Source organism: Maniola hyperantus, chromosome Z, assembly GCF_902806685.2.
Source record: "Maniola hyperantus chromosome Z, iAphHyp1.2, whole genome shotgun sequence".
Classification (NCBI taxonomy): domain Eukaryota; kingdom Metazoa; phylum Arthropoda; class Insecta; order Lepidoptera; family Nymphalidae; genus Maniola; species Maniola hyperantus.
Window position 1 is genome coordinate 5,185,098 of NC_048564.1, and position 27,382 is coordinate 5,212,479.

Sequence of the window (27,382 nt, forward strand, 5' to 3'; positions counted from 1 at the left end):
GTTCGATCTACCACAATTTATTATTTTTGGAGATAACCCAGTCAGCATTACTATCACACCAAATAACAAAAAAGAGAAAATAAATTACATTAGAATACTGCTCGATCTATCACCATTGATTATTTATTTTTGGTGATGATAATATAAACCCAATCTGCATAACTATCACACCAAATAGTAAAAAAGAGAAAAGAAATTACATTAGAATAGTATAACTAATATAATATAATATAACTGTTTGGTTCCAGTTTGCCTATACAGTGCGTAATGTACGCGGTTTGTGGCGTTTCGCTTGCCAACTTATTTAGTGAGCGGCTGATTCGCAGCGAACGATGCGCGCGACTGATATGTAAACCGTTTTACTTCCCTGCTAAGAGTTCGCCAGATCGCCGCCCGCAAACGTGACATTGAGTTAGCGACCGATACGCCGCCGCTCACAGTCAGCCAGCGGACACAACCTGCGGGAGCGGGCGCGTGGAAATGAAATGTAGAAAATATATAATTGAATCATCTTATGAATTAATGAGACTGATTAAAGTGTAATGTCATTTTGTTAAATACGTAACTTTTAGCGTTTAAACGTTTAGCGTTTTAGCGATTTCCATTATATATAGTATATTTCTACGGCTATACTCACGGGTCCAGTCGACGTTAGTCTACTAGTCGGGCTAAAGTCGACTGGATCCGTGAGTATAGCCGTATATATATATATAACGTAACTTTTAAGCGAAAAAATGTAATATTATAGAAATGTCTTTAATATTTAAGGAAAGGAGGAATAATATGGGTAATATTTTAGTGTGTAACATCCAATAGCAGTCCGTTATGACTGTTTATTATGCAGTATGGTATTTAATCCAGGGACGTATACGTCTACAATGTGCCCTAGCAGGGCTAAGTGATCGCCCAGAATTTCTGGAATATTTGCACAAAATCTATACTTATAATAAAACTGTAACTGGACGATTTCTGTACATTAAATATATTTTGTCTGTCTGCTAACTTTTCACGAGCCACAAGCTTTACCAATTTTGACGAAATTTCATACATCCAATTTTTTTTATCAAAAATCAATTTATTCGTTGAAATATGTATGTATGTAAGGTGTTGGTACAATTTTTATGTCACACTATTTCATTTCATGTAAGGCGTCGTTTATAAGTTTAGGTTAATATAATATTGCTTATTAGCCTCTCTCATAGGCTAGATTGTAATGCTAGTAAAGTACTAGTGTCAGTACTTTACGACAAAAAATAATAATGTGAGGCGTACAAATTTTAACGTTAAAACTATAATACAATTGCGTCGACCTAAAATACGCTTCTGGTTTCTCTTGAGAATGGAAATTTTCTCGCTGCAAAAGGGTTCACTTACCTTCTCACAATAAATAAATTAACTCTTTAAAGAAAAATTTAATGAAAAAATTTAAAGTAGTTAGATTCACCCCATTTTTTAAAATTTACCCAATATGCTTAAAGCAGACAGATGCACTCTGCAAAATGACATTCCCAAGTTTCGAATATCGAGCCTTATTGGAAAACATAAAAATTCCAAAAAAAAAACAACTCTTTAAAAACACCCCATTTTTTAAATTTCTCTAGCAGACAGATGCACTCTGCAAAATGACATTCCCAAGTTATGGTCTAAGATCCCGATATAAGACGATGTTCACCGAGCTGGTTAATGGATGAAACTTATTTTATATTCAATTTAATGTCAATAAATATATTGCATATGGGTTGCCTAAAAAAATTCAGTCCAGTATATTATGATTAATTAATAATTTTTTTTAAATCATTTTCCGGTTTGTTTAATTGACAAAATTCCATACCAATCGAAATTAAAATTAACTCTTTAAAGAAAATATAAAAGCAAAAATTCAAAAGAAATAAACCAACTTTTTAAAGATAAATTACCCAATTTTTAAAATTTCCTTAATATTTTTAAAGCAGACAGATGCACTCTGCTAAATGACATTCCCAAGTTACGAATATCGAGCCTTATTGGAAAACATGAAAAACCATACTTATGAAAAAATTCAAAATAATAAAATTAACTCTTTAAAGAATATCACCCCATTTTTTTAATTTTCCCTAATATGCTTAAAGCAGACAGATGCACTCTGCAAAATGACATTTCCAAGTTACGAATATCGAGCCTTATTGGAAAACATGAAAGACCATACTTTGACTGAGAAAATTTTAGCTTCTGTAAAAGATAAAATATACAAGCATGCCTAAATTACCTGCCTTTGAAGATAATCTGGGTCCTATAGAATTAAATTAACTTTTTAAAGATAAATTACCCCATTTTTAAAATTTCCTTAATATTTTAAAGCAGACGGATGCACTCTGCAGAATGACATTCCCAAGTTTCGAATATCGAGCCTTATTGGAAAACATGAAAAACCATACTTTTCAAAAAATTCAAAATAAATAAATTAATTCTTTAAAGAAAAATCACCCCTTTTTAAAATTTCCCTAATATGCTTGAAGCAGACAGATGCACTGTGCTAAATGATATTCCCAAGTTACGAATATCGAGCCTTATTGGAAAACATGAAAGACCATACTTTTGAAAAATTCAAAATAAATAAATTAACTCTTTAAAGAAACTCACCCCATTTTTTAAAATTTCCCTAATATGCTTAAAGCAGACAGATGCACTCTGCAAAATGACATTCCCAAGTTACGAATATCGAGCCTTATTGGAAAACATGAAAGACCATACTTTGACTGAGAAAATTTTAGCTTCTGTAAAAGATAAAATATACAAGCATGCCTAAATTACCTGCCTTTGAAGATAATCTGGGTCCTATAGAATTATACTAGCAGATGCCCGTGACTTTGTCCGCGTCAAATTTCTGGTTTCTCTTGAGATTAGAAATTTTCTTGCTGCTAAAGGGCTCACAATAAATAAATTAACTCTTTAAAGAAAAAATAAAAGCAAAAATTCAAAATAAATAAATTAACTTTTTAAAGATAAATTACCCCATTTTTAAAATTTCCTTAATATTTTAAAGCAGACGGATGCACTCTGCAGAATGACATTCCCAAGTTTCGAATATCGAGCCTTATTGGAAAACTTGAAAGACCATACTTTTCAAAAAAATCAAAATAAATAAATTAACTCTTTAAAGAAAAATCACCTCTTTTTAAAATTTCCCTAATATGCTTGAAGCAGACAGATGCACTCTGCAGAATGACATTCCCAAGTTTCGAATATCGAGCCTTATTGGAAAACATGAAAGACCAAACTTTGTCTGAGAAAATTTTAGCTTCTGTAAAAGATAAAATATGCAAGCATGCCTAAATTACCTGCCTTTGAAGATGATCTGAGTCCTATATAATTATACTAGCAGATGCCTGTGACTTCGTCCGCGTCAAATTTCTGGTTTCTCTTGAGATTCGAAATTTTCTCGCTGCAAAAGGGCTAACTTACTTACAATAAATAAATTAACTATTTAAAGATAAATTACCCCATTTTTAAAATGTCCTTAATATTTTTTTAAGGAGACGGATACACTCTGCAGAATGACATTCCCAAGTTTCGAATATCGAGGCTTATTGGAAAACATGAAAGACCATACTTTTGAAAAAAAAAACAAAATAAATAAATTAACTCTTTAAAGAAAAACCACCCCATTTTTTTAAATTTGTCTAATATGCTTAAAGCAGACAGATGCACTCTGCAAAATAACATTCCCAAGTTACGAATATCGAGCCTTATTGGAAAACATGAAAGACCATACTTTGACTGAGAAAATTTTAGCTTCTGTTAAAGATAAAATATACAAGCATGCCTAAATTACCTGCATTTGAACATAATCTGGGTCCCATATAATTATACTAGCAGATGCCCGTGACTTCGTCCGCGTAAGATTTCTGGTTTTTCTATTTCTAAATCGAGATCGACGTGATTTTTTGCATGGAGTTAAAGACCTGGAGAGTGAGATAGGCTACTTTTATACCGGAAAATCAAACGGGAGTTCCCACGGAATTTTAAAAACTTGAATCTACGCATACGAAGTCGCGGGGATCAGCTAATATGTATAATTATATAGGACCCAGATTATCTTCAAAGGTAGGTTATTTAGGCATGCTTGTATATTTTATCTTTTACAGCTTGTATTTTTTATTAGAAAGTCTAGTCTTTCTTAGTAGAATATTCAATAATTTTATTTACTTTTTGCTCTGAACTTCTATTCTACTAAAAAAAGTACTCAATTTTGTAAGCTTTTGTCTACAAGCTGGAATCCAAAAGTAGTTCTTTTTGAACTTTGCTTGGCTCACTAAATATAATTAACACAGGCAGATTTTTTAGTATTCTTCTCTTTTTGGATTCTTCTCCCTCGGCGTCTGTGATCTGGTCACTCCTGATGTACTAGGTACGTCATATATAGGTGGTGGAGGTCGAATAATTGAACAAAGACAATTATTGTCTTTGCTGTTCCCACTACAAACGGTTTTTTCTTAAGTGCGAATGCATTAGCCTTCTTCTTTTTTATTAGAAAGTCTAGTCTTTTTTCAATAATTTTATTTACAAGCTTTTGTCTACAAGCTGGAATCCAAAACTAGAAAGTTCAATAATTACTTTTAGATTCCAGCTTATAGCTTCCAGATTAGCTAATAGTTAATTAAGTAATAATTTTGTGCGCATACTTATTCAAGAAATACCAGGCGGTCACTTAGCCCTGGGGCACATTTTATAATGGATAAGTGTATAATGGATAAGAAATACTCTGGGGAACGGCATACGGGAATGAAACGTAGCTTAGAAAATACGGCGAAACAAAAAACTGACTTTTTATTAGTAAGTAGTAACACACAGAGGAATACTAATCTTATACTCACTATCAACCATTTAACTAAAAGCTTTTATTTAACTTGCAATGTATGTAACTATGTCCGATCTGTTTGTTCGGGTGGAATTTTGCAACTCAATTTTAAAGCAGATATCTTCAACCGATTGAGCTGAAATTTTGTCACGTTTAGTTTGGATGACAATGCATGGCTAGCCAAATAGCAAACAACCAAACATTAAATAGCTAGGCTGTCCCCATTGGACGCCGTCCTATTGGATTTGCCATCCACGACTAATCGTGACGGTTTTTTATCGTTTTACAACTGTCGTGCTAGTTGTTCTATTGTCGTTGCAATCTGTCGTCACAGCAAAAGAAGAAGTTAATCTTGCCGTCCTGTATTATGTGAATACCTCCATTGAAATCATCCATACTTCCATACTAATCCATACTAATATTATAAATGCGAAAGTGTGTCTGTCTGTCTGCTAGCTTTTCACGGCTCAACCGTCCAACCGATTTCATCGAAATTTGGTACAGAGATAGTTTGCATCCCGGGGAAGGACATAGGCTACTTTTTATCCCAGAAAATTAAAGAGTTCCTACAGATTTTCAAAACGAAGTCGCGGGTATCATCTAGTTTGAAATAATTTTCGCCCATCATTGTTTTTTGAATTTGTATAAAATTTTACTGCCTTATGAGGCTTATGTAAATAGTTTTGTTGACTATGCCAAAAATATATTCTATGATGTTAAAATAATAAATAAATTGCATGTGCACCTTCTAATTTGTAAGTTTTTTTGTTATTAGTTGATCCCAGTTAGTCTAGTGATATCGGCCTGTTATTCAGGGGATCGGAGGTTCATTTCCGGGCATCTACCTGTAACTTTAGGAGTTATGTGCGTTTCAAGCAATTACATATCAGTTGCTTTGATGGTGAAATAAAACATGAGGAAACCTGCATGCCTGAGAGTTCTTCATAATGTTGTCAAAGGTGTGTGAAGTCTGCCAATGCACACTTGGCCAGTGGGGTGGACTATGGCCTACACCCTTCTTATTCTGAGAGGAGACCCGAGGAGATCGCATTCTGATAGACAGTGGAATTCGTGCTATCTAAATCTATGAGTAGGATAGAGGAGGATTGTAGGTATTGTAAGGCTCTGCTCTTACAGCAGGCATGAGGCGATTTTAGAGATTCTAAAATTGCCTCTGCCGTGAATCAAACCCGAGAAATGTCGCTAACGACCACTGCGCTACGGATGCTACTCAAAAATCAGAAGATACGATCCTCACGTTAAAGATTTAAGGTTTAAAAATCCCTCGGGAAGTATGATTATCCGCGAGAAATAAAGTAGCCCGTCACTCTTCATGCAAAAATCAGTTGCTCTGTTGCGGCGTGATTGAAGAAAAAACACACTTTCGAATTCATTTTTAAATGCGCTGCACGGTATGGATCTTCTTGAATCGACGATAATGTCAACGTGATGTCAACTATGATGGGTGACGTGAAATCAAAGAAAAACTTAGTATAGTAGTACATCCAAATTCTTTGGAAAAACTATAATAAGCTGTGATAATAAGTCTATGACAATAGGCTATTCTATTCGTGGGATAGGTACCTATACTTTGTCTTAATTTAAGTAATAAACCTAAATGCGCTGCGCCCTAAACCATCAAACATTATTGACATCATAAGTTTGTGGGGGGTTCCGGGTTCGACCCCCGGGCCCCGGCAGCTATACAACATATTAATCTATGCACTGATGCTGATGTCAGGCTTATTCGCTGAACCATCGATATGCATCGATAATCGATATTGTATAAGAATAGTCCTGTTCATGATGTCTATGGTTAATCAAAAAGCATTTTCATTTTTCATTATTTTATGAATATTTCAATGTTGCTCACTATTCGTATGAATTCGCTTTTAAATGCGACTTTACGATTATTCAGAAAAGATGATGAACTTATGTTCTATTGTAATAGTATAAGGCATCCCTCTATAAATAATTAAATAGTGTTTTGACTTTTGACAGTGTCAAGAGATTCGTCTGAGTCAGAGTATATTTTTATTCTGTGGCAGCAAGATTATCATTATCTGTGGCCTAGGCATTCTGTTTAGTGCATTAGTGTGCTAGTGTGCATAAGTGTGTAGTGAAGTGGATCGTTCAATTTGGTGATTTTTGTAAATTTTTCCTAAAAGAGTTGGTACATAATGCTAGTGTAACCCAAGTTTAAAATAATTATTTTACAAGTATTGAGTGAAAATGTTATCTTCAAGCTAAAGTGAACTTCTGTAGTGGTGTGCGTCGTATCCTGTGTCTGATATTGATGTGTTTACGGTTTGTTCCATAAATTAATACGGTCACGTCTTCTCGTTAATATTTTAAACCCGTGTAATATTTTCTCTAGGTTGTCCACTCTACACACTCTAGGCTTACGGTAAAAGAAAAGAATATTTGAATTAAGTACTAATCCGGCCACAATTGACTATACTTCCAATAGTTTGGTTACAACAACACATTCAACAAGTTACTGTTATAATTTATAACACTAGAACGTTCGCGTGAAGTTCTATGCGTAATTAAACACTGTTTCAATTATTATTAAGTACTTATCTATTTTGCACATTCATATATTATATTATATCAAGTTAGGATTGCATAGGTTTACCAAATAGCTAGATTTTTGCAATTTTTGACATTGACTGGTTAATTTATGACTAAACTAATGTCTAAAGGCTAAGGCATTCCATTCAATCTAATATTAAATAATAACTAAGTACCTACCATTATACTTGCTCATCGTAATGAACTAAGTACTTATAATGAATTATCAAAACCATGTATGAGTATATAGGTACTTACTATAAAATATAGATGTAAAACAGCCTGTATGTTAATTTCTTCTCAGCCTAACAACTGAACTGATAGAGTTTAAATTCAGGATAATAGAAGATGTACCTATGTACCATTTTTTTTAATCTATATATTTAAACCCCAAATGGATCATAAAATAATGCTGTTTTTCATTAATTAGTGCGATTGAATCCCTTGCAGGGTAAGAATAATAGCCATTGTGCCTTGCCTATGCCCTGCCCTGTGTAAGAAATAATTAGTGTTATGTGGGTTATGCCCCTTTATTTTATTCCATGCTAATTGAAAAATTTGAAAATAATTTGTTTAGAAACAGTATTATTAATCTATTAATGCAATTAATTTCACAATAAAGTTGCTGATGCTGAACAAGCCATTATCAGGTTTCTCTTTCAATTAAAAAAATAATGTGTACAGTATGCGGTAGAAAGTAATGTACATCAGCCTTTAGAAGGAGATCGCAGGTTTGTAGAGCATTATCTCTGTCGTTGAGAGAGAAACATCATATATGTATGAGTGACAGAGACAACGCTCTACAAAGCTGAAATGTCACTCTAAAGGCAGATGTACTATCTGTACCTCAAAAAGACAAATGGAACCCTTATAGGATCACTTTGTTGTCTGTCGGTCTGTCAAGAAAGCTACAGGGTACTTCCCGTTGACTTACTTACTTACAATCAAACTTACTTCATATATAACTTATGATGAGGCTAATTCTGCTGTACACAATCTTTAAACAAAATTACAGTGATTCTCTTAACAAAATTACAGTGATTCTCTAAACAAAATTAAAGTGATAGAGCCTAAAACCTATCTCACCAAATTAATATTTTACGCTATTATTAACTAGTAATTACCTATTACGTTTTTACTATCTCGTTTTCTTGTCAGCCTGTTTGTTTGTTTGTCTGTTAGGAATAAATCTTGTAATTGTTTGTAAACTTACTTTGCGGTGAGCTAGAAACTAACTAAGAAAAACTTAAACTTTTATACATTCATTGACACTGGATGACAATTAACATTAACTTACCTTCTTGTCTGTTTGTTAATTTTTCTTGTAGGTCTATTTGTCGAAAAAAAGTATGCAATCGATTTTAAACTAATTTACCTATGAGCTAGAGCCTTGAAATTAGTAGAAGTTACTATTAATTTGCTTTCTTGGCTCTGTGTATGTTTGTTTGTTCATCTTTTCAGTACAAATTTTGTAATTGATTTTAAACTACTTAATTTTTCAAGGAGCTAGAGGCTTGAAAATGGTTTGAACATTTTTATATGGAACCTGGCATACCTACAAGTCCACCAATTACAAAAACCTTGTTGTGTCAGTGACAGAGTCACAGCAATCACACACTCATCTGATCCGAAAAAAAATTGAAAGAAACAAGGTGTAAGTTCTAATGAAGGTCGTCGTTTGTTATTTACTTCAAAAACTAGCTTATGCCAGCGACTTCGTCCGCGTGGACTACACAAATTTTAAACCACTATATATACATATAGATAATATATATAGATTAGTGTTAATTGCAAAATTTCGCGATTCTAACTTCAAAACTGACAGACTTTCATACAAACTTCAAACCCCTATTTTACCCCTTTAGGGGTTGAATTTTGCAAAATCTTTTCTTAGCGGACGCCTACGTCAAATACAAATACAAATTTCTTTATTGCGAATCTGGGTAAACGTCATAATAGCTATCTGCATGCGGAATTTCAGCACGATCCGTCCAATAGTTTGAGCTCTGCGTTGATAGATCAGTCAGTCAGTCAGTCAGTCAGTCAGTCACCTTTTCCTTTTATATATATATAGATAGATACATGACAAATACGCAAGAGTGAATGTATATGTATACATAGCAAAATCTTAGTAACAATAATTAAAAACTCAGCACTTGATATAGCTCTACACTGAATTCTTATCATTAGTCAGCTGATTAGAGTTACAACATTTTAGATGATAAGCTATGTTTGTTTTTCGCGCCAGTTAACTGTAGTCCAGTTGGAAGAAAACTGTGAACCATTTAGAAGTACAAACTGGATTTTCATTTTTCAAAATCTCTCTCGATCTCGATCGAACTCTTTGATTTTCCGGGATAAAAAGTAGCCTATGTGTTAATCCAGGGTATAATCTATCTCCATTCCAAATTTCATCCAAATCCGTTCAGCCGTTTTTGTGTGATTGAGTAACAAATATCCAAACATGCACACTTTCACATTTGTAATATTAGTAGGATAAGATACCTACTCGACTTTTATTTCGCTACGGTTTTCAGCCGCTGGCTTCGCTCGCCACCTCCACTATTCACTCCACACGGCCTCATAGGTTCGCTTCGTGAGCAATTCTGGCTTTGCTCTTTAGTCTTAACAAAAACAATTAAGAGCCTAGGGGAAAGATAGACAAGACTGATAGATTTCGTTCTATGCTACATTTGCTAATATATTTGCATCCTTATTAAGTAATGATGAATCATCATCATCATGACCGCCGGCTCACTACAGAGCTCTCTGAGTGAGAATGGTTTTGGCCATAGTCTACCACGCTGGCGAAGTGTGGATTGGCAGACTTCACACACCTTTGAGAACCTGTGCTCTGTAGTGAGCTGGCAATGGGTTGATCATGATGATGATGATGATGAGATTATATAATTATTTAGTCACACATGTTCACTCTAACTGGTTATATTAGCAAAAAATTAATATGTTTACTGGTATCAGGCTGGGAAATCCAATATCTCTTAACGTTTTTACAGCAATTCTATAACATGTAAGAACAAACTCATCGAGTAGAATAGAATAGAATTTATAATACCTATGTTAATCAAGTAAACTTTTACAAGTGCTTTTGAATCGCCAACTAGTTTAATTTTTTGAATGAAGGCATAATATTTGTATCCGATAAATAACTAGGTTATCTGAGTCACCTAAAGTTTGCATAATAATATGACATCGGTCGCACTCTTTTACTGAACAGTTGTATCTAACTAACTGCAAAACATCGATTAAGTATGCTATAAAATCACTTCTTCGAATTTTTTCCAAAAGGTACCTTATAGTATTAGTATTTTCAATTTTCGAAGTAAGATAATTATATCAAGTGGGGTATCATATGAAAAGTCTTCACCTGTACATTCTAAAACAGATTTTAATTTATTTTTATGCATCATAGTTTTTGAATTATCGTGGAAAATGTCGAAAAATACGACTGTATTACGGAACCCTCGTTGCGCGAGCCTGACTCGCACTTGGCCGGTTTTTTTTAAATACTTTAAAATTTTCTCTCCGTAAGAACCATCCTCGTACTTCAAGGAATATTATAAAAAAATAATTAGCGAAATCGATTCAGCTGTTCTCGAGATATGCGATCAGCAACACATTCAGCGATTTATTTTTATATATAGAGATAATACAATCACTTCATCACTGCCAATAACTTCTTATTAACAGATCGTAAGAAGTGCTGTAGAGAAGCAATCCGCATGTGATCATTATTGAATTGATAGTTATGTCGGCGTATTGGGCTCTCTTAAATCTATTTACGAACAGCGCAACTATTTATGGAGAGTGCTGATGTCATCGATGTTTTGGCAGTATGTTTCTATATGCCAGTACATAATGCTGCATGTTTCCTACTGATTTGCGTGAATTTTTTGGGCCGTTTTTATTCAGCGCCGCCGCCGCCTCGTATTTTACATTTCTTTATCATTTACGATTATGGACACCGCCGTTATCTATTTGTATAATTAAGTAGTATATATATAACTTATAATACTTATATATTACTAGCTGATGCCCGCGACTTCGTCCGCGTGGAATTAGGTTTTTTAAAAATCCCGTGGGAACTCTTTAATTTTCCGGAATAAAACGTAGCCTATGTCACTCTCCAGGTCTTTATCTATACCCATGCAAGAAATCACGTCAATCCGTTATACCGTTGCAACGTGATTGAAGGACAAACCAACAAACCAATAAACCAACAAACAAACACACTTTCACATTTATAATAAGGGTACTGATATCTCAATATATTTTAGTCTTGGACAAAGTAAATGTTTATACCTACCTAACTTTATCGTTTGCAAATACTACAGTTTAATTGACCATTATTATTCTAACCTAGATTTTTACAATAAGTAACTAAGCACTTAAATGAGGTCAGATTAATTATGGAAAAATGATAACTTCCATTTTGTTTAGTAAGAAAAAATCGCCCGAGTCTAGTCAGATTGACACAGAAATAAGGAGGGAAAAATTGAACTACATTAATTCTTGTAAGCTGTGGTAGCCTCGTGGTTAGGACGTCCGCCTTCTAATCGGAGGTCGGGGGTTCAATCCCGGGCACGCACCGCTAACTTTTTGGAGTTATGTGCGTTTTAAGTAATTAAATATCACTTGCCTTAACGGTGAAGGAAAACATCGCGAGGAAATCTGCATTTTTGAGAGTTCTCCTTAATGTTCTCAAAAGGTGTGTGAAGTCTACCAATCCGCACATGGCCAGCGTGGTAGACTATGGCTAAACCCTTCTCACTCTGAGAGGAGACCCGTGCTCTGTAGTGAGCCGGCGATGGGTTGATCATGATGATGATGATGATGAAATTCTTATACTTTGGTTCATAATTACTTTCGTTCGTTCATATCTAAGTAAATAAGTAATTAGGTAATTAGATTTACTTACTTAAATACTTGTAGTGTTTCATGTGTAGATTTGCGTTGCTTACAGATTTTCATCCGTAATCATTTGCGTAGGTCAGAAGTCACATTACGATGTACATAGGTAGATATATTATAATGTATTTGCGTGATAATACTTGAAATTGTTAAAACAAGATAGAGTTCCAGTGTTCTGCACATTAGATGCTTTTTATCGTATGTAAACGTGAGTATACTGGTCCTACAAATAGTTGAGTGCGTACACTGATTACGTTTTTCGAAAAGGCACTGTCCCCGTGATATCGCCGTGAAGTTCTGAAGTTCGTTGAAGACTAAGGTTTAATATTTTCAAGATAATTTTCTTTTATCCCACCTTGATCCCACAACCATTTGTGTCCGTAAACTAAGTTAATCAGTCACAGACGCGACGCCGCAAATATTATTGCAGCGCAACTTTTGGACCTTAAAGAGTGTCTCAAAAATCAAGTGATTGTTTTTTGGCATTTTGTAAGGGACAAAATATAAAAAATCTGATCAGATATTTTATAGTTATTCTAGAGTCTAGACTATTACTAAGTACTCTAGGGCTCATGGATTAAATAATATTTCTGTATCCAATCTTTAATTATTTCAAGCTTAATGTTGAACAGTGCTAGTGTGGAAAATTTGAAAAATAACTATTTATTTTGTCAGGGAACCTTAAAGAGATTGCAAGTAACACCTGCCGTAAACAACTTGACCTACACTTAGCCCACACTGCTCAAATGCTGTGCGCTCTACAGAATATGTTTATTAGTTACAGTCGCTAGTGATGTCATGAACTTTTTTTTTAATCTGATATTTTGTAAGGGGCTTTTACAGATAGTCTGTAAGCCCCATCGTTACAAACCAAATTAAAATCAAACTACGTAAATAAATCTAAAACTATATCAATCTTACATCTTGATTTTGAGCCTCAATAGCTCAACGGGTAAAGGAGTGGACTGAAAACTGAAAGGTCGACGGTTCAAACCCCGCCCGTTGCACTATTGTCGTACCTACTCCTAGCACAAGCTTGACGCTTAGTTGGAGAGGAAAGGGGAATATTAGTCACTTAACATGGCTAATATTCTTTTTTTTTAAAAAAATCTTTACTCTGTACTCTGTATATTACTAAATCGTTATTTGCCACATAATAAGCTGTGGATCGGTGGACTGCGTTTCTATTTTGTGCATCGATAATGCTGTCCTTGAGCATTTAGCAGTACGTGTACATTCATTAATCTTGAGTGCACTTGGTACGCCAGAATTAATCGTTCATCATCATCATGATCAACCCATCACCGGCTCACTACAGAGCACAGGTCTCCTCTCAGAGTGAGAAGGGTTTTGGCCATAGTCTACTACGCTGGCCAAGCGCGGATTGGCAGACTTCACACACCTTTGATAACATTATGGAGAACTGTCAGGCATGCAGGTTTCCTCACGATGTTTTCCTTCACCGTTAAAGCAAATGATATTTTAATTACTTAAAAAACGCACATAACTCCGAAAAGATAGAGGTGCGTGCCCGGAATCGAACCCCCGACCTCCGATTGGAAGGCGGACGTCCTAACCACTAGGCTGCCACAGCTTTCTCGTTAATCGTTATTAGAAACGTATTAACTCAGATGTTTGAAGAAGCAGTAAGTAAGTATATTTTTACTTAATTATACGTCAAATGACGTCAAAATGAAGTCATTCCGATGTTAATGAGACATGGTTCCAGCGCAATAGCAATGTGCGGGACTTAGTTCATAGAGCTATGTGCCCTGCTCATTGACACTTTAGCTTTGCGACTCGTTGAAAGGTTTCGATGACTCTGGATCTTATACAGATTTCCTCATTTCTGATCGAATGACGTATCTTGAGATAGCCATGCATTGTTTTCGTTAACTTTGCCTCAATCGTAATTTTAGGCCTACCCGTGTGAAAAAAGTACTGATTGACTATTGTAAGGTCTTTCGGAATTCACAGAAAAAATATTTTTTACGACCGTAGCGCTAGAAGACTCATCGGTGACGAAGCGCTAGTCAAGTTTGGAATATCGGCGCAAAGTTGCCTGTCTATCAGTACCTATTCTACAGGATATATTTCGGAGAGTGTGCCGAAGAACTAGACATCCTAAAATCGCCAAGCGCGCCTTGACTTCAACAATTTGACTTCTCAGTAAACCTGTAGCTCGATTTTATAAAACCTGCATCAATCATTATTACAATCGCAATTGTTGTGATTGGCTGAATATATGCTTTGCTTGTTGCAACAATGCAATATAGCCAATAGTGAGAGAGCGTCAACGAATCAGAGGTGATTGCGATCGTGACATTGTAGCTGTCATTCTACCGCAATCGAGCGAATGACACAACTCGTTTACTATTGCTATTTTAAACAGGTACGCTCTTTTCAATGCTAACTGCTAGGTACCTGGGTAATGTCAGCATTGCCCATTCTTCTGGTTTGACCCGTAGCATTTTGGCATTACACGTGACCTGATTTCATTTATTGAGCTATGCAACGTTTGGCTTGTCGAGTATTTAAACAGGACTTTATAATAATGGTGGACTATCATTAGTTCCGTCGGCTTTATCTCATGAATGCAGTCAATATATAATCTATATTCGTACTTTGCAAGTAATGTTGATTGTGATCAGGGTTGGCACTTAAAAACTTTACAAGTATAAAGTATAATTAACATGCGGTACTTTGGGAAGTGATAGGTAAATTTTGAAATGGGTATTTATTTAACTATCTATTTACGTAAGTGAAATATTTTCATTTTTACATAATACTTAATGATCTCAACCGTTTCTCACTCATCCTTCATCGCCTTTTTAACTTGTAAATTATACGAGTACATACTTAACTTACTACTTTAATTTAAGAAAAAATGACTTTGTTTATTTTCAATAAATTCGATTGATTTAAGTTTATCGCTAGTTCTGTTTTGTCCGGTTTTTTTTTTTGATTGCGCCAACCCTAGCATTTAAAATGTGTCATGAGGTCATGTTCTGTTATGTGATGTCATTTCCAAGTAAGATATAAAATAAATTTCAACTCCTACTATGTCAAAATTATTAATAACTAGCTGATGCCCTAGTGAATTTAAATTTATGAAAATCCCGTTAGAAATTTTGATTTTCCAAGACAAAAAAATAGCCTATCCGTAGTAGCTCGTCCCCGGGATGCAGTAGGTACTTACCAAATTACGTAAAAACGTTTAAACGCATGATTCTTTTAAAATCCCATTGGATCACCACGATTTAGGATTGCAAAGCATCAGGATGAAGTTGCGGGAATCATTTACTTACAGAAATAGTTGGCATCCTTTTTGCCCACGGGTATGGGTTACTTCATCCCGGAAAATCAAAGAAATCCCACGGGATTTTAAAAAAACATTTGCAGGCGACCGTAGTTCCGGGTATCATCTAGTAATAAATATAATCTATGAATAATAATATAATATGTATATTGATAAAAACATATTAGATTGTTATTAAGCAATCATATATTCTCGTAAGTTCTCCATAATTGATTAAGTGCAACAAAATAAGCGGGAGTATATAAGTTGTAAGTAAATAATCTAGGCGCGTTGATGCTATTCGTTACAAAACGATTATAATTACACGGGCTACCTAGTATAGAGATTCGTGACCGAAAAATTTATTATGGTATGTGATTTTTAGCATTGTGAAATGTATTGTGAAAAATATTCGTGGTTCAATTACATTATCATGTCATATATCCGGTGACGGAACTTGTTACGAAATCACTTAAACTGTTCGTTAATTGAAGATTTACCATGTGACTGTATGTGATATAGACAAACGTGTAAAAGTAGTGTGTCGTTATTAAGTTCGCTTCTGTTCAATGGATTCCAAAAGAAAAGGGAAGAAAGCCAACCGTAAAAATGAGAAGGAGAAAAAAGTGGAAATCGATAAACTTGAGATCACTGACGTAATATCTAGCAAAGAGAGTCAAACTGTAGAAGAAAATGCAGATAATATAGGTGACTCCGCGAGTTCCACAGATAGTGAAGAATTAGTTAATGCATTAAATTACAACACTATTACTTCTTTAGCCGCCTTAAAAGATATAATTCAAGGAGAAAATAATGATACACCCGAAACTGATAGTTTTTTTCAACATTATTTTATGAATCATTGCAATAATTTGTCAAGTCGTAATTCTGCATCACCGTTTCCATTTACTGAAAGACGTAGGTTATCACAATGTCGAGAGGAAGATGAAGACGATGAAAAGAGAGACGGTCATCGTCGGCATTCTCCGGGTTCTTATAAGGCCGATTCTGAAAACGTAAATTCAGATTTAGACGATGACTTGAAAAAAACCAAAGATCAGAACTTGAAAATTGATAGCGAGGAACGTAATAAAGAATCAAATACAGATGTTAAAGAAGCGAATGCTACTGAATCAAACGACATTTCAGAACGCACAGTGATGGGAGCAAAGCACAAATTCTTAGTTACAAAAACTGCACAAATGACAGCTCCAGTTGCACGTGCTTTAAGAAATCAATTTTATAATGCTCATACAGTACATTTTGGAACCAAAGGAGCAGAAGAACAGAGACCCAATGTAAGAACTATTTTCACGGGGCAGAATCTCCATCACGATAAAAATTATTTTGATAGTAGTTTAATAGAAATCAGATCTACTGTGGACGGAGTTCCAACTAGCGAGGAAGACATTTGGATTAAAAGAACTGATGAAAAACAGGTAAGAAGAAATTATAAATCTTTACTAATATTATAAATGCGAAAGTGTGTCTGTCTGTCTGTCTGCTAGCTTTTCACGGCCCATCCGTTCAAGCGATTTTGATGAAATTTGGTACAGAGATAGCTTGCATCCCGGGGAAGGATATAGGCTACTTGTTATCTCAGAAAATCAAAGAGTTCCTACGGATTCTTAAAAACCTAAGTCCACGCGGATGAAGTTGCAAGTATAATCTAGTAAGTAAGTAACTTTTAAATTTACTTAATTTTGCAAAAGTTACCTGTTAGTTTAAATACAATACTAAAGTAATTTTCATGATAAAATGAATTTTTGATTTGATTCACTTCAATAATAAGACGAGGTTCTTGATAAGACGCATTTTTAACCGAATTCCAAGAAAGAGGTGGTTCTCAATTCGGCTGTTTTTTATATAGTATATTACATATTTATTTGGCAGTGTGACCCCATAGCTCCGTCATATCCGAACGGCATCAAGTCTTTTTTTCATTTGGAAAAACGTACCGTCATGTTGATCGCATTAGATTACGTATAGATGAAGATATGATCAATATCTTCGGAGATGGAGGACGGACATCATCAACGGATAAAAGTAAATTGCTCGCGATCAGTGTAGTAGTTTAGTGACCAATAGACGGTTTAGACGGCATGCAGTACATAACAAAAATACAATACTAGCTTGTTATTTTTTTAAATCGGATTTTCGGATTTTTTAAAATACTTTTTACACGTATCTAACTTTAAAATATGACATTTCTTTCTTACAGGTGTCTAAGCAAGATAATACCAAGAAAAGTAACGATAAAAATGTAAAAAAGGTAGCAAAGGAAACTTTAGAAGATAAGAAGGTTGTGGCAAAACGTGAGCGTTCAGGGACTTGGGGTTCATTACCCGCACGGAAAGAAAAAGAAACTCTAAAAAAGACCGTTAAAGAAAAAGAAGTTCGCAGAAGCAGCGATGGTAGACGACAAAAGAGAGGTACGTATCATGCCAGGACTTTTTTATTTTCTGATCTACATCAATGAGCGTTGACGGCTGAAATATAAACTGCGTTCACTGCGTACATATTGAATACCAATACATTTTAAATATTAATATTACAGTAATAATTGTGATAGTTATTTATTTGAACGTTGGCAAAAATATGTACACACCATTCACACGTATATCTTTAATAAAAAAAATATAGCCTATGTCACTCTGAAATAATTTAGCTTTCTAATAGTCAAAGAATTTTTGAAATCGGTCCAGTAGATTTTGAGTTTATTTGTTACAAACATACAAAAATACAAATGTTACCTCTTTATAACATTTGTGTAGATGTAATTTAGTGTAGATATGTTAATTCGGACTCTGATTGGTTTTGGCGAGTAGGTAGTTTAAAACATTGTTTACGTTTCGCTCTATGGTAACAACTGAGCAGTGGACAGTAACGCTTTTTTCTTTATAATGGATGTCTAGGGCGACGTGATATCGGTCTCGCTAGAAAACTGATGATGCATTATGTACGTAGTTACTATAATATTTTTAACTCTCTAGATACAATTTATTTGACGTAGACACGAGAAAGAATAATAATAATAAATAATATATTAAGAGATTTATTTTCTGAATATAATTTGTTAGGTATGTATCTGTTTCCTTGGTTGACCTAATGAGGTGAGGAGTCGCTTCTTGTAGAAACGCGTAAGTAGTCCGCAATGCACGGCACTTATTAGGTACTTTCGTACTCCGAAAAAACAATGAGACGGTGTAATACTAGTGACAGACCTAATATTAAAACATCCAAAGCGCCGGGCATAGCGTTAGCTTACGCGTTTTAGGGTTCCGTAGTAAACAAGGAACCCTTATAGTTTCGGCATTTTTTGTGCTACATTCAGTGCCACAAAATCCATAGTCGGTTTTACTGGGCCCTGCGTTATTAATACTAACTAATTCTTTTTTCCCTAGAACAACGCCTGGATGCAGCTATCACTCGCAGCTGGCAGTCAGTCGGGGAGCGTAAGCGACGTGGCTCGGCCGACGATGGCCAAGGACACCCTATGTACCAACAAACCATACACGGTAACATTTTTTTAAAATCACAATCACTTGACGACGATAATGCAAAAATATAGTTTAAGTTTTAGCGCGCTTGCCTAGTAGAAGCCTATTCACCCTTGCTTTGAAACTACTATACGCGACAGGTGGGAGTGAAAAGTGTGTCTGTCTATCTGTCTGTCTGTCTGTCTGTCTGTTTGTCTGTCTGTCTGTCTGTCTGTCTGTCTGTCTGTCTGTCTGTCTGCTAGCTTTTCACGGCCCAACAGTTTAACCGATTTTGATGAAATTTCGTACAGAGCTTACATCCCCGGGAAGGACATAGGCTAATATTTAAAATATGATGCAGATGTAGCTTACATCCCGGAAATTGGCATAGGGAACTTTTTATCCCGGAAAATCAAAGAGTTTCCACGGGGTTTTTAAAAACCTAAATCCACGCTGACGGAGTCGCGGGCATCATCTAGTAGCTTTATATTTAACTAGCTTATGCTCGCGACTTCGTCCGCGTGGACTACACTCATTTCAAACCCCTTTTTTACCCCCTTAGGGTTTGAATTTTAAGAAATCCTTAGCGGATGCCTACGGTATAATAGCTATCTGCATGCCAAATTTTAGCCCGATCCGTGCAGTAGTTTGAGCTGTGCGTTGATAGATCAGTCAGTCAGTCACCTTTTCCTTTTATATATTTAAGGTAAACCGAGAAACCTTGACTTAGGCAGAATAACTTTGATATATATCATCGGTATACTTGCCAGGTACATCCGGGGTGAGTCGCAGACCGGCACTGTTCGATATCTTCAAGTCACGTTCTCGTGGAGAAGGCAAAAAGCAGCCTTCTATTATGCAACAAGTCAAAGCTGCTGTTCAGGTAATTTTATATCTATATCATAATATGCTACAAATTTTAAATGTCCTTAAAAAGTCTAAATCAGAACTCGATACTTATATGTTTATGGAGCTCAAAAAATCCAATTCAGGTTCCTAAAATATTGATATTCCTGTGTCGTTTTAACTAAACTTAAGTAACGATTAAGCGACTCTGAGTACGGCGGTTAATCTGCCGGAAGAACGTGTTATTATTGTAACAGCTAAATTCAGTTTACTTGGTGCAATTGGAAAACATTTCGCTCGCCAATAAACCTGCGTACGTAGCTATAGCAGTAACGCCATACCACGAATTGGAGCCAAGAAAACACCGTCAAACAATAACAAACGAATGTAACGAATTAAAGTTTTACTAAATTTTATGTATCAGTACCCTTATTATCAATGCGAAAGTGTGTTTGTTTGTTGGTTTATTGGTTTGTTGGTTTGTCCTTCAATCACGTCGCAACGGAGCAACGGATTGACTTGATTTTTTGCATGGGTATAGATAAAGACCTGGAGAGTGACATAGGCTACTTTTTATCCCGGAAAATCGAAAGAGTTTCCACGGGATTTTTATAAACCTAATTCCACACGGACGAAGTCGTGGGCATCAGCTAGTTTATTATAAAGACCAGGACAAACTAATTCTTTGACCAAGGCAGCTGCCAGCTCTCGGGTCCCCGGTTAAATAAATAAATAAATAAAAATCTTTTTTATTCGTATAAACTTTTACAAGTACTTACGAATAGTCGGATGCATCTACCACTGGTTCGGAATGCCTTTCCTACCGAGAAGAACCAGCAAGAAACTCGGCGGTTGCTCTTTTCAAATATTTGATATAGGTACAAGATTATGCCATGTATAAAATAGTATTTGCAGTCTTGTGCGTTACCGGAACGAGTTGACTCGATAACCCTTTTCGAAATTTCTTGAAAAAGAGCTCGAGCCCCCGGCCCAAGGTCTCCACACCAAAAAGCACTAATAAGACGCTCCCATCGAGTTTTTCATATTTGCATCTTTAAATAAATGATAAATAACATAAAATTTAAATGTACCCGCCATTGATACATCAAAATTTTGTTTCAAATGATAAAGGGTAGGTAGGTACATATATTTTTTCTATGAAAGTACAGTATAATTTATCGTCGTGGTGTCATTAACTGCATAGATAAGTTACAAAAATTTCTTAACAAGGTCATGATGTCTAAATTTTGTTTCTCGTTTTTGAAAAAAGGCCCGGTATGTGCCCAAAAATGTAATTGTGTTTTTGTGTGGTTGTGTCTAGTTTAGGTACAGGTTATATTAATTTGATCGTTTGTTTCTATTACGAAAGTTTAGTTTATTGCGGATTCATTTCATAATTTATCTATAAAAGAAGCATTAAATGTTTAGGAAGTGTAAGCAAAATTGTTCATTATATTGAGTTCTTATCTATCTTAATCACTAAGCAAAACTTTTGAATCACCTTCTTTTTGTCAGTTGTTGTATGAGCGTATTTCCCTTAACCGTGGACTTTCTCTGCCATTATTTGTAGAACGTTTGGAAGATTTGCAGTCTCCGTGTGTGACTGTAATTTCATCGGTTTCCTTAAACTAAGTTCTTATTTAGATATGTCGATATAAGAAGTGTCGGGCTCCGTCTTTACGTCAGAGTGTTGTAAAGTGATCAGAAAAAAAGCCGCCATGGATCGTGCAAAATCGCAAAGATTTTTTTTATAAATGTTGAACTAAAAGATGCCCTTGACTTCGTCCGCGTAGATTTAGGTTTTGAATATCAAGGGGGAATTCTTTGATTTTGTTAGATAAAAAGTAGCCTGCATCTCCGGGATGCAACCTATTTCTGAACCAAATAGATGATGCCCGCCGCTTTGACATGTGGATTTAATAATCCCGAGAGAACTCTTTAATTTTCCGGGCCAAAAAGTAGCCTATGTCTATCCCCCGAATGACGACTCGTCTTGAAAAGCTAGTAGACAGATACACTTTCGCATTATTAGTATGAAAATATGGATGTTATTGAACCTAGTCTTACTTAAAATGAAGTAAGTAGTGAATATATCGATAGCTATCATGATTATGGTTATTTTTCCACAGAATATAACGAAATCGAGCCCACCAATCAGAGAATCGACTAAATCTGAATCGGATAACGGCGATGTAGGCGCCAGTTCGAGCGTTGGGTCACTGACCAACACGAAGGATGGTTCAGCTCACGTTGTTACCGATGCTGTATACCAGGTAAAAAATTTAACTGTCCCTTTTACCCTTTATAGGAAGATCAACTAAAACAAATAGCACCAAAACGGATCGGACATTACCCAGACATAGTAAAACAAATTAAGACAATTCTGTCACGACCTTTACTTAAGAGTGCTATCCATGGTCGCTCCAAGTCGAGCGTGAGAACATGCTATTGCAGTCACGGACTTCACATACTCAAGAACGTTTTGCTTTGAAGAGCTTTTCGACCTCATCCCACCCTCCTTTGTCTACAACCGCACCTTGCGCCACCGTAAGCAATTTCATCCTCACCACCTGGGTGTCTGGCACACTTCGACCGTCCGTTGCGCCAAATCCTTCTTTCCTTGCACATGCAAACTGTGGAACCAACTCCCATCGGCGGTGTTCCCGCTAGACTACAGCATGGGGTTATTCAAGGGGCGAACCAAGAATTTCCTGAAAGACCGGCAACGCATCGGCAGTTCCTCTGGTGCTGCAAATGTTCATGGGCAGCGGTAATCACTTAACATCAGATGACCCGCTTTCTCGTTTGCTCGCTATCTCTATTTAAAAAAAACGAGATACGTTATGTGAGAACGACGCGAATCAACGTTTCGTATTATGTTATTTCAATGGAGCAACAGATCAACGTGATTTTTTGCATGGATATAGTTAAAGAGATTAGCTACATTTTATCATGGAAAATCAAAGAATTCCTATGGGATTTAAAACCTAATTCCTTGTGGACAGAGTCGCAGGCACAGCTTGAATTGGTATTCGTATTAAATATTAATATTGACGTGATGCTGCAACCAAGCCAATCTGAGGACTTTACAACTCTTCAGACTTCAGCAAGTATAGTACTATGTTTGGGCACATTGATTTGGTCACGATGGGTTGGCTTATAGATCTAGGTCTGATGAAGCAGGAAGGTGGTCACTGGTCACTCAACCCAATTAAAAGCCCAGTAAGCTTGTTCCCGTTGGATTGGTCTCAACAAGTAGTGAATTATGACAAATTCTTTAATACCTGATGGATAAAAGGTATCAGCTATATCAAAAGTTCCATAAATCAGGGATGATTTAAATTTTTTGGACCCCATAATATTACAAATTTAAGTATGTAGTTAACAAAGATAATATGTGATCTTCTAAAACTGACTGTTATTTTTCACCAGGGTAAATTGCAAACATCAGTCGGAGAATCCGATAAGGAGGATGCACCAGCTCACTATAGGGTATGTATGATGTATAGTACGCGACAGGTTGAAATGGCAATCGGAGAGGGAACGTCCCGCACACCCGTACAGTCCCCGCGCAAGCGCGATGCGGGCAAGCGCGGGTGACGTGGGTGTGCTGGCGTCCCCTCGCCTCATACCCCGATTACTATGTCAACCTGTCGCGGCTTGCTAGGTGATATCCGCGTAACGTGTTACGTGTGGATTTAGATTTTTAAAAATACCTTGCGAACTCTTTGATTTTTCCCGGATAAAAGTGGGCTTTGTCCGTTCCCAGGATGCAAGAAGCTCTGTACGAATTATATGATGCGTGCAAATTCGTCCACGTGAATATAAGTCTTATATAAATTCCGCTGGAACTCTTTGATTTCAGAGATCAAAAGTAGCCTATACCCTTCCCCGGGATGCAATCTCTGCATCTCTGACTGTTACACTCTTGCAACCCAGACCTTTATTGACGAGATGTCTAAGTCAAGCTGATATAACGCGAAAAATTAACTCCTCACGCGCCTTTTTAATTTTTTGTCAAAAGTACGATTTTAGTTGTTATTTTAAAGGAGAACCGTAATTTTGACATGACAGTTGACCCATAGAGTTAAAATGGCGCGTAAGGAGTTACTTTGTACGGACTATAGGTACCTATAATTATTATTATTTTGTTTATTATTTTGTCATCATCATCATCATCATGATCAACCCATCACCGGCTCACTACAGAGAACGGGTCTCCTCTCAGAGTGAGAAGGGTTTTGGCCATAGTCTACCACGCTGGCCATGTGCGGATTGGTAGACTTCACACACCTTTGAGAACATTATGGAGAACTCTCAGGCATGCAGGTTTCCTCACGATGTTTTCTTTCACCGTTAAAGCAAGTGATATTTAATTAATTAAAACGCACATACCTCCGAAAAGTTAGAGGTTCGTGCCTGGGTCGAACCTCCGATTAGAAGGCGGACGTCCTAACCACTAGGCTATCACAGCTTTTGCTGCTGTGAAAAGCTGTGATACCTATAATACGTGTATCTTTTCTCGTGCAGTACTACCACACGGTGTCAGCGACAACATCACGTCGCCCTAGTGCAATGGCCAAAGTTATGGACATTTTCCGCGGTCGTTCGTCCATCCCGGGACACACGGCGTCAGCTGAAACTCCCGAAAGGCGACACACGGTGAGTCATTATTTTCCATCATTACGATGCTTTTCTACTGAAGCGGAGCGGAGACGTGTTCGATATAAAATATAAGGTTATAGTAAGATGTCATATATTATACTAGCTTATGCTCGCGACTTCGTCCGCGTGGACGACACAAATTTCAAACCCCTATTTCACCCCTTTAGGGATTGAATTTTCAAAAATCCTTTCTTCGCGGATGCCTACGTCATAATAGCTATCAGTCAGTCAGTCAGTCACCTTTTCCTTTTATATATAATTAGTCGAGAAAACTTTTGTCCCCCTTCCGCTCCGCTCCACTTTTAATTATTCAGATACAAGATGGCCCTTGACTGCAATCTCACCTGGTGGTAAGTGATGATGCAGTCTAAGATGGAAGCGGGCGAGCGGTTGGACTTCAGTAGAAATGCACCCTTAATGTAAAAAGTGTAGGATGGTTTAGTCAATCTTTCGTTTTAGGTGAGAGTAGTACGATTATACTCGAACACATCCTCTCTTCTATCAACCAGCAGTCTTTTGCGTGAGACGAACTGTACAAGACTATTATAATTTGTAACTCTTATGATATTGTAATCAAAAAGTGTACGTGAAAAATTAATGCCCTCCCAGGATTTTCGATAGTTCGTGAAACGTTAAAAATAATATTTTTCCCTATCGTTAGGTGACTGATCGGGATATAGATAGTGAGAAGCGGCAGGATCATGTTAAATTTACCCGACAAATCAAACCATTTAAATATCTACCTACATCAAAACAAAAAAATTATGTTATGTTAATATTATTATTAACTAGCTGATGCCCGCGACTTCGTCCGCGTGGAATTAGGTTTTTAAAAATCCCGTGGGAACTCTTTGATTTTCCGGGATAAAAAGTAGCCTATGTCACTCCCCAGGTCTTTATCTATACCCATGCAAAAAATCACGTCAATCCGTTGCACCGTTGTGACGTGATTGAAGGACAAACCAACAAACAAACACACTTTCGCATTTATAATAAGGGTACCTACTGATGTTTTGGTATGCATAGCAATTACCTCTATGTACTACGCATTCAATCAAAATTTTATTCGCTAAAATATATAGAAGGCACGCGACAGGTTGAGATGGTGGCAATCGGGGTAGGGACGCCCCGCACATCCGCACAACTCCCGCACTAACCCGGCGCGGAATAGCGCGGATGACGTGCGGGTGTGCTGGGTGTCCTCCCGCCTCATACCCCGAGTGGCACCTTGACCTGACGCGAACTATAGCATATATTATATGAGTTTGTATGGTGGTGGTTGGTGAGATGTTATATCTGTTGGGTTGGGGCGGTTTTTATTCGGAATGACCCACCTAGTGCGTAGTAATAGTACAGAGAGGGTGTTGATGCAATAACTGTCTAGCAATGAGTTTTATTAGGAAGTCTTACTAGAGACTTTATCAGGTTTTTAAAGCCTTGACTAGGTGGCGTTAGTTTTATAATGTTTGATCGGGTATGTAGATGGCGTTGCTGGGTATTTTTTTGGATAACGTATAAAACTATAGTACGCGACAGGTCGAGGTGGCAATCGGGGTATGAGGCGGGGGGACGCCTCGCACACCCGCACGTCACTCGCGCTGCCCCTAACAAACAATTTTTGTTACACCTAATCCAAACTACAGAAACTTTTGCAACTCTGATAACAATGACACGGAACCCTCTAGTCGGTATGATAATGGAGGTAGGTGGAGGCCTCAATGGTTGTCAGTCGATTGAACTTGGGCTCGTTTTACTAGAGGTTTTTGGTAACTTAGTGCTCTACTCATAAAAGCTACTCAAATTTTTTTAATTTTTAAAAGGAGTCTATAACATTCATTTATTACTTATCTCATGTGTTCCAAGAGCTGTAAAGATATTTTGATCTTTGATAAATTATTTATCCAAGATTTTGATCTATCCTTTTTTGACATTGTTACTTGACGATATGGGTTTCGCGATAGGCACTTTTAATTATATTCAGTTAGGATTTTCAAAAGTACGGTTCTTATTTACAATAAGGACTAAATCGTACACGAAAAGTAATAATGGCGCGTGAGTAGTTAAATTTTAGGCCTTATATAATAAAGTATAAGACTTAGCTTCTTGGGAAGATTATGAATTACAATTATTATTATACCTAAGCACGTTATGCAATAAGACTTCTATTAATAAATTACTCTTAGTAAATGAAGGTTAATTTATACGGAAAATAACATGATATTCTTAACAGTGTATTGTGAGACGAAATAAACTGAACAATAACACTTCAATGCCTGCGCAGTATTGTAACTTGTTTCGTAAATGCACTACGTCTGAGGGATTTCGGTTCTTATAATTGAGCGTCAAAGTGAGATTTTGCTCTGGCCGAAGAGAGCCCTTGAGCAATTTTGAGGAGGTGCTTGATAAAAACTGAAGATTTGTAAGACGGTGCTTCAGTATGCTAAATAAGACCTGTGTATGCTAAATAAGACCTGCCAAACTAAAGTGGTGGGTTCGTAAAGTAATGCGATTTTTAAAATTTCAAATGATTTGTTATTAACAATGATAATACCATAAAGTATATTCTTACAGTGGAAAAGAATTCAGTAAGCTTAAAGATAAAGTTGTATAGGTACCGAAAAGTTCTTGAAATTGTGTTTTTAGGGTTCCGTACCTCATAAGGAAAAAAAGGAACCCATGTAGAATCACTTCGTTGTCTGTCTGTCTGTCTTGTGTGTCTGTCCGTCTGTCGTGTTAACAGATTTTTATTTATTT

The 27,382-nt window shown here is 36.3% G+C and overlaps 1 protein-coding gene across 1 annotated transcript in view; it reads left to right on the forward strand.

Moving 5' to 3' along the window:
• Window positions 1–6,941: 6,941 nt before the first annotated feature.
• LOC117995838 (uncharacterized) overlaps window positions 6,942–27,382 on the forward strand; it is a 93,414-nt gene continuing 72,973 nt past the window's right edge. Inside the window, exons 1-8 of the mRNA XM_034983856.2 lie at window positions 6,942–7,144; window positions 16,024–17,077; window positions 17,860–18,070; window positions 19,043–19,156; window positions 19,888–20,000; window positions 22,093–22,236; window positions 23,396–23,455; window positions 24,494–24,625. Coding sequence (XP_034839747.1) covers window positions 16,208–17,077; window positions 17,860–18,070; window positions 19,043–19,156; window positions 19,888–20,000; window positions 22,093–22,236; window positions 23,396–23,455; window positions 24,494–24,625 — 1,644 coding nt within the window. The 5' untranslated portion in view covers window positions 6,942–7,144; window positions 16,024–16,207. The remainder of the gene's footprint in view (window positions 7,145–16,023; window positions 17,078–17,859; window positions 18,071–19,042; window positions 19,157–19,887; window positions 20,001–22,092; window positions 22,237–23,395; window positions 23,456–24,493; window positions 24,626–27,382) is intronic.